Source organism: Acanthopagrus latus, chromosome 11 (assembly GCF_904848185.1).
Source record: "Acanthopagrus latus isolate v.2019 chromosome 11, fAcaLat1.1, whole genome shotgun sequence".
Lineage (NCBI taxonomy): Eukaryota > Metazoa > Chordata > Actinopteri > Spariformes > Sparidae > Acanthopagrus > Acanthopagrus latus.
In genome coordinates this window covers 11,889,776-11,903,337 of record NC_051049.1, presented here as the reverse complement: position 1 = coordinate 11,903,337, position 13,562 = coordinate 11,889,776, and the positions used below count along the sequence as shown (strand labels likewise).

At 41.4% G+C, this 13,562-nt stretch overlaps 1 protein-coding gene across 2 annotated transcripts in view; it reads left to right on the top strand.

Moving 5' to 3' along the window:
* The window catches only part of ssbp3b (single stranded DNA binding protein 3b), a 15,215-nt gene extending 1,653 nt beyond the window's left edge, over positions 1 to 13,562 (top strand). The window contains exons 5-18 of one of the 2 annotated variants that reach the window (XM_037113857.1): positions 7,349 to 7,438; positions 8,508 to 8,582; positions 8,813 to 8,875; positions 9,255 to 9,318; positions 9,408 to 9,481; positions 9,644 to 9,708; positions 9,808 to 9,856; positions 10,105 to 10,140; positions 10,253 to 10,307; positions 10,397 to 10,461; positions 11,481 to 11,559; positions 11,715 to 11,743; positions 11,843 to 11,944; positions 12,137 to 13,562. In XM_037113857.1, coding sequence (XP_036969752.1) covers positions 7,349 to 7,438; positions 8,508 to 8,582; positions 8,813 to 8,875; positions 9,255 to 9,318; positions 9,408 to 9,481; positions 9,644 to 9,708; positions 9,808 to 9,856; positions 10,105 to 10,140; positions 10,253 to 10,307; positions 10,397 to 10,461; positions 11,481 to 11,559; positions 11,715 to 11,743; positions 11,843 to 11,944; positions 12,137 to 12,166 — 876 coding nt within the window. In that variant the 3' untranslated portion in view covers positions 12,167 to 13,562. The remainder of the gene's footprint in view (positions 1 to 7,348; positions 7,439 to 8,507; positions 8,583 to 8,812; positions 8,876 to 9,254; positions 9,319 to 9,407; positions 9,482 to 9,643; positions 9,709 to 9,807; positions 9,857 to 10,104; positions 10,141 to 10,252; positions 10,308 to 10,396; positions 10,462 to 11,480; positions 11,560 to 11,714; positions 11,744 to 11,842; positions 11,945 to 12,136) is intronic. The other variant, XM_037113858.1, reaches the window with a different exon arrangement.

Below are 13,562 nucleotides of genomic sequence, written 5' to 3'. Positions count from 1 at the left end.
ATGATTCACCCTAAAATTATGTCTGTGTGATATTTGCTTCCTTTGTATTCCTCGCTGCACTTTTGTTTTAGCTGTATTTAACTGCTGCATGCAAATCAGGACAGTATTTTTTTTCTCCTCCTGAATTTACGATCGGTCATCTTGCCCTGTCAGTGGGTCGAATGATGCGCCCAACAATGAGCTTTATAGGCTTCTGGGAAAATGATGCTGATGTCAGCACGTCCTGAGTCAGACCTGTCGAGCGCCCCCCCCTTATCCGCGCCAGGCTCAAACTCCCTCCCTCAGTTGTGAAGACGAACAAGAACCTGCTGTGCATCATGCACACGGCTTGATTTTTGACAAAGACCTCCAGCTGACCTGATGTGCAGTAGCTCAGGTGCATGCTGAAACATATTACCTGCAGTGTTAAGATCCTAATGGGTTTGAAACTGAAGAACTGCAGGGGCAGTCTCAGATCCCAAATCTGTCGCTCAGGAGTGCATCCTCTTATGACAGCGCTTCTGTATTTGCATGGTACGGGTGTTTTGCATCCTGATACTATACCATTTTAGAAACTTTTTTTTTCTTAATGTGCTGCATTGTTTTGAGCTTTGAGTCAGCATTCAAAAGGAACATCAAAAAGAGCTTCATGTGGATCAAAGAACGTGTGAACTGCTTGTCAGTGGCTTCTGCCTTTCCCATCTTTGTGATTCTCCCAAAAAAAATGAGACAGGCACTTGATGTCAATGAAATAAAGACACTTATTCTGGTTTTCCTGCATCAGCACAGCCAAGCAAAGCCATTAGAGGTTAAGGTGTCCTCTCAGGATGACTGATACGCAGCCAAATTTGTAGGCAGTTTGGTTATGTACCAGATGAGACGGGGTTAAAATGGAGATGTTGGTCCTGCTCTTGGCAGAAAGGGTTGTCAGGGTAACAGGCCTCCTGATCTGGCAGGTGACCTGGGAGCCAGGAGAGAGGCTACAGCGTGGCTCTGCCCTTTCAGGAACCACCATCCTTATTATTGTTACTCATGCAGACAAAGGAGGAGTGCATTCTGCTTGAGACTGGGCTTTTAATCACATAGCAAGCTATATAGTTATGTATCGCAGTATTTTTGAGTGCTTGATTTCAGAAATCTTTATCTGTTACGGAGAATTAATATTTCTGATCATCATTGCATATATCATATAGCTACACAATTTTCTCTGTATTAAGCAATTGTGACACTTGAACTCATATTTTTAAAATAATTTAGCACTTCTGAAAGATTAAACAACGCAAAATAAGCTGTTAGATCGCAGCCGGTGGTTTGACTGAGACTATTTCCATAACATGGAAAACATTAAGCAAATGAGGAAACAGTGAAACGTCAGTCTGGGCTGTGTTCTGCTGTGGTGAGGAGCTTTGAGAGTTTCTGTGCGGCTGGCTCTCCCCGACATCTTGTGGTTGCCCTTCGCTCTGATGTTGGTTCTCCTTGTGTTCATTTGTGGATGTTGGTGGTCAGGCAAGTGTGTGTGTGTGTGGACGGTACTAGTCCTTGGACCCTCGCCTTTGTCTAGGTGTGGGGGAGGTGAGCGCTGCTCCGTTAGCCGGCAGGGCTCATAAAGCCCCGGCGGGCCTGATGAACGCTCCCCGAGGGGCCCCGTCGCCATGGCGTCAGCGCCTGATTGATGGCTGTCACAGAGCTGAGGGGCAGATTGGGAAAAAGGAAAGGGGAGTGGCACCGTGGCATATGCCCAGTATCCACTGCCGCCGAGGAGGAGCTGAGGGAATATAAAGAGGAGGGGGGTTGGGGAAAGGAGAAGTGGAGGGGACCTGTGAGAAGTAACTAGAGAGGGAGAGAGAGGGAGCATCCAGTCTGGATCCAGACTGGGTTTTATGATGTTGATTGATGGTTAAACATTTACAAGCTAAACACAGGGGCTGGTTTCTTTTGAGCGTTGGTTCCAGTGGAAGAAGTGAGGCTGTTAAGAGCACGCTAGGTCAGGACTCGTCAGTTGGGTGGTCCACATCACTTCTCTTACATCCCCATTTACATATAAATTTTTTTCTCCTTCTTTTTATGTGTCTCTCTTTTTGTATACACATGCGTTTTCACATTTACCTCCCAGCCAATCTTTTGGTCATCCTCACCCTCCTTACTTTTTTCTCTCCCCCTATGAGGAACTGTAACCTCAGTTAACTGTTGTCGGTTAGTACAATATGGAACTGATTCCGGTCAGAGAGTCCTTTGTGGTGGATGCCTTGTTTATTTTCCAAAACCTGTGTTGAACATACAGCATGTGTGGTCTGAATTAAAACAAAAGGAAATAAATGGTCTTGAATAGGAATTTCTTGTCGATTAAATGTTGCTACCCTCTTTAGTTCCAGAAATACTAGCTAGTTAAGCCAATTCCTATTTTATGAATGTACAGTTTCAATGTAACATTTCTGCATTAAGATGTTTTTGAAAATTACTTGTGCTTTCTTATAGATTCCTGAGTTGTGTACTTGGATTATCTGAAATGTTTCATGCAATGTTCAAGCCCCAAAAAACCCCAATTTTATTAGTTTCATTAACTTCCCTGTCCCTACTGCATTCAGGGAAACACTGGATGTTAGAACAGAGAGTAAGTAAATTAAGTTGTCGACATGACTAAACACAATGAAAATTTAATACATTAACTTGTCCGTGAACTTTTCTACAAGTCACTTCAGAAAGATTTTCAGTGGTTGCTAAACAATGAAGAACTCCTATGATCCCTTGCTACTTCACTACATTACCAAACTATGTCTTTGGTTTTCATTGTTTTTATAGAGAAACCACTAGCAGCAGATATAAAACACCATCCACTTGAATTAAATTGGCATAATTTGCACTGAAACATCACGTCTTCCCATTCAAAATGTTTATAAAAACAAGCATCCATTATTAGCATTGACAACGTCAGTCAGCTGTAGCGTCTTAGATGTCATGCAACCACTCACCACTTGGATGCCAGTGGGATTAAAATCTAATTTGGTTATTGAAGAATGTGATTAACAACTTCAAATTGCTCTTAATTATTTGGATAACATCAAACTGTACAGATTAGAGTGTGCTCAACTCTTCTGTTTCCTGAATGTTTTGTTACTTTAAAACTAGTCTACTAATCTTAAATTTGAACATTAGGGAAGGAATGCTAGGAACACCCCTTTGTCTCATATTTAATTTGAATTAAAATAAAACAAATGTGAGCGTTACTGCTATGTACAATAGCTGTTAGGTACACTTGGATTATAAATAGGTACTTCATGTGTTTAGCAAGCAGGCCTTAATATTTACAGATTGCTTAATCAGGGAAATAATAGACATTTAAACTATGCACCAGCAAAGCAATATAGCTCTAGCAAACAATAATATACAGACTCTTCAGGCAAACCCTAACAGTACTACATCAACTTGTACACCACCAATGTGTGTCCCTCTCCCCACTCTTTCTTTGTTTTTGAAAGGAGTGCATGAGCACATCCGCTGCCAATCTGGCCTTTTGTGACCTCCTGTAGTGATTCAAGAGTCCAGTGGAAATTTGTTTGGCTCGTGTGCTCTTTAAGAACACACATATACACGCTGAATCATGGAGGGTGAGGGGAGGCTAACTTATAGGAGGTTCCCTGGGGAGATGTAAGGAAGGCCCCAGACAAGAGCTTTGTAGCCCGGGGCAGGGCTGAGACATCTGCCCCCTTTCCTGTACTAGAGAGTCTGTTAGTGGTGAGACGTGGTTCGTTCAGAGGGAAAGCAGCATCAGGCTGTTTGGGACAGTCCAGCAGTCACAGCTGTGGGCTTTAGTGGGACATGATAAAGATCTAACACAACATGCCTGGAAACCTGCCATGCACGTTGCCTTTCAGTCGTGCAGTTTGTGACTTCTACAGAGCTGTGTAGATTGTTGACTTTGTTTTATGACTTTGTGGTCAATACCTTAAGTACAGCTTTGTTTTACTTAATTATTTCTTTGCAGGGGAGCAACACAATCTGCACAAACACAATCACAGTGAAGGGGCCAGACAGTGTGGTTGTTTCCTGAAACTAGCCATAAACTATAGCTCAGTCTTTGTCTATAATGAAAAATAAACGTCGTCCCCCAGAATGTCCTTATGCCTTCAGGTTTAAATATAACAAGCACCTTCTGAAAGTTAAAGATCTATTTACCACTGATCTTGATCAAAGTATGTCCCTCTCAGAGATGCAATTTATCAACTTATCTTTATGCAGCTGATAACTTAAATATGCATTAAACTGTTAAAATCAAACCTGGGACATGGATCCACTGCCATGTCTGTGCATCTGACACACAGGACTACTGATGGTAGTCAATATAATATAAATCCTATTAGACCTAACTTACATCCCCTAAGTAAAAACTAAGGCTCAGTGCTGTGTCTATGACGCATAACAATTACCTATGATGGCTAGTGAAGACTTGTATACTAATAGATAAACACATGGTTTTATGTGAGGCATTCATGTTGTTTGGAGCTGATGAAGTTGGACAACTGTACTCATTTTAACTTGAAAATGTGCACAAATGCCTAAATAAATTCTCTCCTTCATTAAATATTAGGTTTATACAGGGTGGTGGTATTGTTTGTGAGGAAGTAGTAAAGTACTAGTTACCATGTGTTTGGAGAGGTCAGAACTATGAATAACTCCTTTACCGTATAATGCAACGGACTTCTGAAACTCTTTATGGTGTACTCAACATGGTGTACAGAATAAGAGGGGCCTGCTTAGAAAGCTTTATGTTAATAAGGCTTGGAGAACGTCTCACAATACTCTCATGTAAATATACGAATACGGAAACTTGTTCCTCTCGATGCAACAACACTACGAACAAGGTTCCCAGTCTGTGATCATAATGCTTTTTATTGCTGTCATAAAACCATGAAGAAGTATGTAATCATTTAGTAAAATAAAAGTAATGACAGTGAGGCTGTAGTTCTTGAGATTTCCCAAAGTGTTATCACTGTTAACAAATGTTAAGATGTTATGTAAGTCTGTTATTGTCACAATTCTACTTTGATTATGAGCTTCTAAGATGCTTATCAAAAAAGAAATTGTAAAATCAATGGAAATAATCGAAATTGTCAGCCAGAGTTTTTGTATGTTGGTCTACCAGTCAGCCCAGAAAGGTGAGATGTGGTAATTGCTGGATGACTCCTTCCAAGTCAAGTGGGATGGGATCTTAACTTGTTTACTTGCATATTGATGGCTTGTCTGGGCAGCTCGATTCTTGCAGAACTGAGAGTTTTTCAGATATGCACATGTTTTTTTTTTTTGTTTTTTTTTTGTTTATGGTCCCAATATGGTGCTGCGTTTGACAACAGAAATTATATGCCAAAAAGTCTGATAGATTTTCATAATTCAGTGGCAGTGTATTTAAAATCTTGGTCAGATGATAGAGATAGTGTGTATATATGTATACAGTCAATGTACTGAATGTTGACGGGGAATGTTGATGTTAATTATAATCTCTCAGGCAGAAATGCCCGTATGTAAAATCTGTGTGGTTAGTGTATTTGTATCATAGTCTCACTGCCATGAGGATGTTTATTTTGAATTGATAATTGTGTGAATAAGTTTATTTGTGACTGGCTAAGGTAGAAAGCGTCATAATTGATTGTAAATCTCATTTAAAGCTCCTCGTTATGCTTCAGAGACTAGGCGACTCTGTGCTTTGTGTGCGTTTCCATTGTCTGAAATTAGTTGTACCCAATAGTTGATTTTTATGGCAGATGCACATACTAATTTTGGGGATTCAAAAATTCTGATTGATAAAATGTATATACATAAATAATGTTTTACAGTGATCCTTCAAATGTGGTTATCAAACCCTTCTGACAGGGAGCTGTATTAGAGGCAGGGTATTTTACTGACGTGACTTGGAAAGTAAAAGCTATCATTACTGAGTGAGCAGTCTTTTCTTCTGCCTTTGGTAAAAAAGCATCACAGACCAGGCAAGTTACCACACATGTACAAGTTGCCCCTCAGTGGCATCATATTCGATTTTAATGGTTTCTGGGTGTATGAGCAATTTTCTTTTAACCTGTGAACATTTATTTAGATTTCTTTATACACAGATGTACTAAATTTCTGAGAGCAACTTCACTAAATCAAATGGCTAGGTAGTTGAGAATGACTCATCAAGATGGGTGAGGAAGTACGTGGAGTCCAAATTAGATCTATGGAGCAGCTGAAACTTCCTCTCCTACACATTTATAGCAGTATGGTTTTTTTTCTTCTTTTCTTTTTTTTCCTTCTTTTAAAGGGCCTAGATGTTAGTCAGGTTTGAGAATTTCTCAGTCTTGCATCTCCTGCTTGACACCACCTAGTAAAGAATCAGGTTTACAGACTGTGTCTGGGTCCCAGTGGTGGTGGGGCCTGATGAGACATGACTTCTCCCTGTGGCCTCACTTCTCTCCTTGCTGAGGTATTTCACGGTGGCCCTGCAGCCTGTGCAGATATAATTAGGGGGGGTGCAGTCAATATCAGGGAGTGTGTTGGCTATTGACCAGTGATGTCTATAGAGCTCTGTATAGAGACAAGGCGTAGTTTTCTGTGTATGAGTTCTGGTACATCCATCCCTGTAGTAGTCATTGTTCTTTGTGAAAGTCTACACTTAACACGAGAGCTGCACATTAACAAATGAGGCCGAAAGCGCTTCTCTCTTTCTGTAGCTGTTCTTTGGATGCGAAACCCCACAGCTCTGAGGACATTAGCCCATCTCAGATTGCTTCAGCTACAGGGAAGAAAAACTCAGTCAATTAGGAGCGTGTGACCGAAGCAAATGGCACATTAGTGAATTAGGGCTGTGGTTTGAGCAGGAAATCGGCCCAGCAAGCCCCTGCTGTGCAGCAGCACTTTGGAGACACTGACTCAGTGAATCCCTCCAATACTTATCTGATCTACTCGATTCTGGATCAGCAGGGTTCAGAAACCTCAATAAAGGACCACATTAACATACTGGAAACCAACAGATGATGCTGGTCTACTGAAAGTCTGGTAGTGTCTTTCCTTTTCAAGATGGGTCAAATGACATTTGAACAGCAGTTACATTGAATGAATTTCATTGAGTGTGTGCAAGGCTCATGAATCCTGGACACACAATGCACACTAACCATTTCAGATCAATAGGTATCACAGGTTTAATCTGCGTCACTGTTTGTCCAAGAGAATATTCGCTTCCTCAGACTTGCTCCTCCTGTGAGATAAAATGGATCTCCAACAACGTCATTTCATCTACAAGTGAAAGTTCCATGCGTGTACTGAGATTGCATTTTGTCTTGTCAGGTCAATGTATCATGTGCAACACAATTAGAGGTTGTGATGTTGCTGTCCTTGGTTTCAGAGTGCAGCAGCAGCACCCAGTCCTGTGATGGGAGGGATACCCCCTGGTGAGGGCATGCCAGGAGGACCCATGCCACCTGGCTTTTTCCAGGTCAGCCAATACACAAATTGATATTGTCTGTTACTGTTAGGAATTCTCTTTAATTGACTTTGCCCCAATATTTACCAATAAATCACCTCATAATCAACAATCAGAATGTTTTTAGCTCCAGACTCCGGCTTTGTAAAATGCTGACTTACGAAGCTGTAGCTCTCCACATACACAGTTTTTGTCTTTTGTTTTGCTCCAGTCTGCTCAGTGAATTTGTAGTAAATAGTCATAGACATTCTGTCTGGCTGAGCCCCTCCTGTGCTGTAAACAGGCAGGCGTGGCCTGGCCATTTTCCCTAATGGAGAAATCGAAAGGTGCAGCACCTACTGTAAATCAATATCTCGTGAGGATAAACTCTTGGCAGGCAACGGTGTGGAACTGTGGCTCTTAAGAGGTGACATAAAATCCCGATGTTGCTCTGCCTCTGCTAGACCAACCTATTCACTTTAAATCCACCATCTTATTATGTACTAGAAGCCACAAAGGCATGACTCATTATGTGATCATGTTAATATCAGGAAAGACATTCTACATTGATACATGAACGCACACATTCATACTTTCCATACCAGAATCCATTGGAGGAGCTCAATTAGACCCCTCACTCGCTGTCAGATCAGCAACATTAGTGACACAGTGCCGGTGTTTAGTGTTGTTATACAGCTAATTGCATAGAGCTTAATTGACACTGTTAATTCAGGGAAATTAGCTCTGATAACATGCTGCATGCAGCAGGCTTCTTAATGTCTTGACTGACAGGCAAAAGAGCACACATCCTCTGTCTCTTTTCTCTCATCCAAGGCTAAGCCATTTGCTCGCTCTTCTCTGCTCAATCGCTCTCTTTATCTGTGTTCGTTACATGAAAATGAGCAACTTATTTTGGACATTTTTACATTTTTTTGCGCCACACTTGGTTTCTTGCACTCCAACTGTCCTCTGCCCTGCAGTAACCCTGCTTCTCTCTGCCCCTCTGTTCTGTTTCTCGCCCCATCTTTCTCTCTTCGTATCATCCTCCCTTCTTTCCCTCTTATCTTCCTCCTTGCCTCTTTTATTTTGTGCGATGCCACAGGGTCCACCTGGTCCCCAGGGCTCTCCTCACCCTCAGCCTCCTCCCCCTAACAGTATGATGGGACCTCACAGTCAGGTAACAATCCCTCGCCCTCTTTCTCTCTTTTTCTCTGTTTATGCTCTCTGTGGCCATTTGGGAACGCTGGTTCTCGACGCTGATGCTTCATGCTTTGGCATTCGTCTCAGCTCAATGCTTTATGCTGCTTCCAATATTCACCAAACATGCTGTTAAGAAATTATTCATTTTGAGAAGAGTGTGTCTCTTCCTTATTGAAATCTCATGGAGCGATGTTGTTTCTGTCATAGTCCTTCATGTCGCCTCGCTTCGCTGGAGGCCCGAGAGGTCCTCCCATTAGGATGGGCAACCAGGTAGAGTACACGCACAAGCAAGCACACACACATACACACACATACACAATGGATGCAAAATGCATAGCACACACAACTGTTTCAATGGGTCTAGAGCTAAGACAATTCATCAATTAGTTGCACACAATTAACCTGAATTTGAATTTGAATGTGAATATTTTCTGGTTTCTTTACTTCCCTTCGACGGTACTGAAAATTGTCTACAATCTCTAAACAAAATATCTTTTGGTTGGGGACAAAACAAGACATTTGACAATGTCATTTTGAGCTTTGGATAACACTACTTGACATTTTTGACAAATAATTGATCAATATATCAACAATGAAAGTAACTGTTAGTTGCAGTCATAATTGGGTCTTCGTATCTGATCCCCTGCAGCCACCAGGTGGAGGACCAGGCCCTCATCCCATGCTACCCAGCATGGACCCTACACGCCCGCAAGGTGTGACTCAGTACTGTTTTCACTTAAACTACATATAAGACATTATTTCCTGTATTCTCCCCCTAATACAGTTTTGTTTTCCCCTCCAGGCCATCCTAACTTGGGGCCAATGCAGAGAATGAGTGGCCCACGAGGCATGGGACCCATGGGGCCTGGACCTCAGGTAAGCTGTTCTACTCACTAGGAATGATATCACTATTGGCTTGATGACCCATTAGCTATAGATCTTTTCTAGACTGGTTTAGATACTATACCAAATCCAAACCAAAGCCTTGTTGCACCTTAAATCCTAAGATTTGATGATTTTTCTTTTGTGTCTTCTCAGAACTTTGGTGGTGGGATGAGGCCCCCACACAACACCATGGGTCCTGGTATGCCAGGAGTTAACATGTGAGCCTTTTTTTCTGGAATTTCTAAATGGGTTCTTTCAAAAGTCTCTCCACTTAAATGCATTATCCAACTTAAATTTTCATTGGTCCTATCTTCCAGGGGCCCAGGGACAGGTCGGCCATGGCCCAATCCCAACAATGCCAACTCTGTGAGTACAAATACACACACAGACACGCAGAAAAAATGCTGGGTCAGATTGCAGTCAGTCCTAATGTGCTCCAAGGTTCTAGTCTGGGATGTAATTGTAGTATTATGTGTCGAGGTTTCCACAGACAGATGGACAGACGGCCCTAATGATATTAGGATGATCAAATGATGAATGATGACATTTTGAGGTATAGAACGGGTTTGCACTCACCCATTTCTGGTCTGTAATGTTTGTGTTTCTGGTTTCAGATGCCTTACTCATCCCCCTCTCCTGGTGCATATGGGGTGAGAACACGTCATGGCCTATTAACTTACACACATTATGTGCATTTTATCTTGAGAATACAATATTTTATAGGTAATTTTAACATGTAAACTTGTCGTGTATTCTCCACAGGGTGCTTCTGGAGGTGGGGGCCCCCCAGGAACTCCCATTATGCCCAGCCCTGCAGGTGTGTGCCTCTGTTATCTAAGCTGATAATCAGTAACCTTTTCATGCACTATCCAGTACCAATTATATGTATGAATGCATATTTTTCAGACTCAAACAACTCTGGTGAAAATTTGTACACCATGATCAACACTGGACCCGGCAACCGAAATAATGTATGTTCCTTTTCATTATTTCAAGCATGGATTTTTTTTTTTTAACATTTAGTTAAATAAAAGTAGCAATAGTCTCATAATCATAAATCTGAAGACATAGCACTTCTAGAACGCAATTTTTCTATCTCACAAATGACTGTATTACTGATATCCCGTTTGCACCAAGCCCACAGCCCATAACATTGTCTAGCACACCTAGACATTAATGTCAGCCCTGTGAATGTAATGCCTTTCATTGAAAAAATAAGTGGTTGACAGAGGACAAGAATTAGGTGGCTAAATTGTTCAGTGTGAGCACCAGTGGTCGTTGTGTAAAGCTGGTACTATTAACTACACCTGACCTCTACCATTGTAACACACTTTTGTGTCTGTTGGCTGTTTTCTGCTCCTGGGACTGACTATTTCCATCCTCTGGTCTATACAAAGTATTGAAAGATTTGAAAATTGCATATTTGTTGATGATGAAATTAGCAATAAATAGACAATCATGATCAAAACATCAAATCAATTAACAGCCAGTAAAATGAACAAAGTAATCAACACATTGATTTTTTTGTAGGTACCCAAAAAGTGCTAAAGAAATGCTTAAATTTCACTTTTAGGAAGATGTACAAACCCTGTAAATTATTTCAGAGAATAGTTTTAGTTAACGCCTAAGCACATATTCCTTAGTTGCACCCAGAGATCTGGAATAGACATTTTTCTAGAAACAAAACAAATACACTTGTTATAGTGGTCCCATTAGTGTGTGTGTTATTTGATACTGTAGGCTACTGTTTCAGTCACTGACTCTCTTGGAGCTGAAATGATCAGAACAAAGGTTTTTCAGTTAGAAGATGGACTGAGGTTCACAGTTGCAAAATTAAGAAAATGCACTGTCGTACCTGAGATCCTCTTTATTTTTAGTCACTTTTATTTTGAGCCTGCTACTCTTTGGTACGGTTGACTTCCAGTGAGATGCTAACTTTGCGGTGTGGAGATGTGGTTACTGAGTCCATGCTGTCCTCTTTTCCCTCCAGTTCCCTATGGGCCCCGGCTCTGACGGACCCCTGGGAGCCATGGCTGGGATGGAACCACACCACATGAACGGGTCACTAGGTAACACCACTCAGGATAACACAGTTACCAACACAACACAGACGTATTTCTTCTAACTAAATGACTAAAATTTAGAGGACAGTATGTTGTATTTTAGGTAGAGCCAATGATAAACATGATACAAAATATTGTTTTTCGTTTTGTTTCACTGTCAGGCTCTGGTGATATGGATGGAATGAACAAGGTAAATAGTGTAACCATGCAGTTTGTTATTGCACTGAGAGCGTAATCTTGACCGGAGTGAAATTTTATACATTTAAAACACTGCACTCTTTGTCTCCAGAATTCCCCAAACAATTTAAGTGGCATTAGCAATCCTCCTGGGACCCCGAGGGATGACGGGGAGCTGAGTGGAAACTTCCTCCACTCCTTTCAGAGCGAGAACGTAAGTCTCTGCTTTGCTCCTCGGCTAACGTCTCCGGACTGTAATTGTACTTTGATGAAGCCAGAGCTACAGCACTATTGACCGCACAGTGAAGCCACAGTCGCAGCATATTAACATTAGACTACAGTGCAGAGAGCCAACCAGTGGTGAAAAGGTGTTTTAATCCTCTCGTCTCTGTGTGTACCTCCACAGTACTCTCCAACCATGACGATGAGTGTGTGACCCGCCCCTCCACCCCACAGCGACATTATTTGCCATCATTCCGAGGATCTGAACTCACTATAGGACACGGCCAAAACACATCAGCACCGAATCAGGGACAGGCGCCATTTTGGTTCCACACTAACGCCAGAATGCTGATCGGAGAAAAATGGAAATGCCTGGCGACTACTGCTCCTTGCTCAAAATGAAGGACAATTTCTCCATTTATCACAACCCCAAGTGTGACAAAACCAGCTACTGAAAATGCATACATGACACGTTTTATGTTCTTTGCAGAGTCCCCCCCCCCCTTCTCTCCATAACCCTCTCAATCCCTCTCAACTCTAGAGCGAAGAGAGAAAAAAAGGTTGAAGTTTACCTCTTGTACTTTTTAATTATTGCTTTGTGGTGCAAGATGTGCAGGAAATGTCTCCGCTTTTGTCACTTAAAACACTGGAGAGTGTGTATATGCATTGTGAGCTTGGAAAGTCTTTGTCTTGTCATTTTACTTATCGCCATGCATACTGTGTCACACAAGTCAGTTGACATAGGACTCAGATTTCTTGCCTTTTACTCTGTGGCCACCTTTAACGAATAATGTACTATTCTTCCCAATGCCCACCCTTCTATTTAAAGAGGTTTGTAAAAGGGGAAAAGACTTTGAAGAACGGCTTTTATTGTGATGAAATTTTTCACAGTATGTAAGTGCTCAGATGGTTCTTACAATGTTAAATTGATCCCGTTCGATCAGTCTCTTATCATTGACAGCGATGCGATTCTGCACTCTTGGCCGTTTGTAATTTAAAAACGGCTGGATTGCTGTTGTGTCTCGTCAAGGGGAAACCAGACGTCGACATAAGAAGTGAGTGCATGAATGCTGAGAATCTGTGTACAACATACTACCTAGTGCTGCTCTTCTCTATGTGGACACCTGCTTTAAGATGTGGTGTATATCTCTTTACCTGTCTGTGCTTAACACTTTGTGCTTTTCATCGTCATAGCCTTCCGTGTTATTTCGAGTTTGGTTGATTATGATGAAAAGGCTATGGATGAGCTGCCCATTTTAATCTCTCTTACATATTGGTTGTTCATACTTCCCCCCTGTATCATTGGTTGTCCCCTTGGCCCCACCCCCTCTTGCCCGCCCTCACATTTTTTAAAAATATTTTGATACAATCTTTGACTACATATATTGCCCCAGTTATTCAGAGTTAGTCAAAGCTTTCTAAACCGATTCTAGTAGGCATCATTATAAACTTAGCTGCAGTCTTGTAAATGTGATGAGAATTTTTTTTTTTTTTCCTGTGAACATTATGCATTGCATACACATCTGTCCTATGTTGCCTTTATTTGCTGATATTTTTTTATTTCAAATTGAGGAAAGATTGCTTGTTAATATAATTTTACAATAACTTAA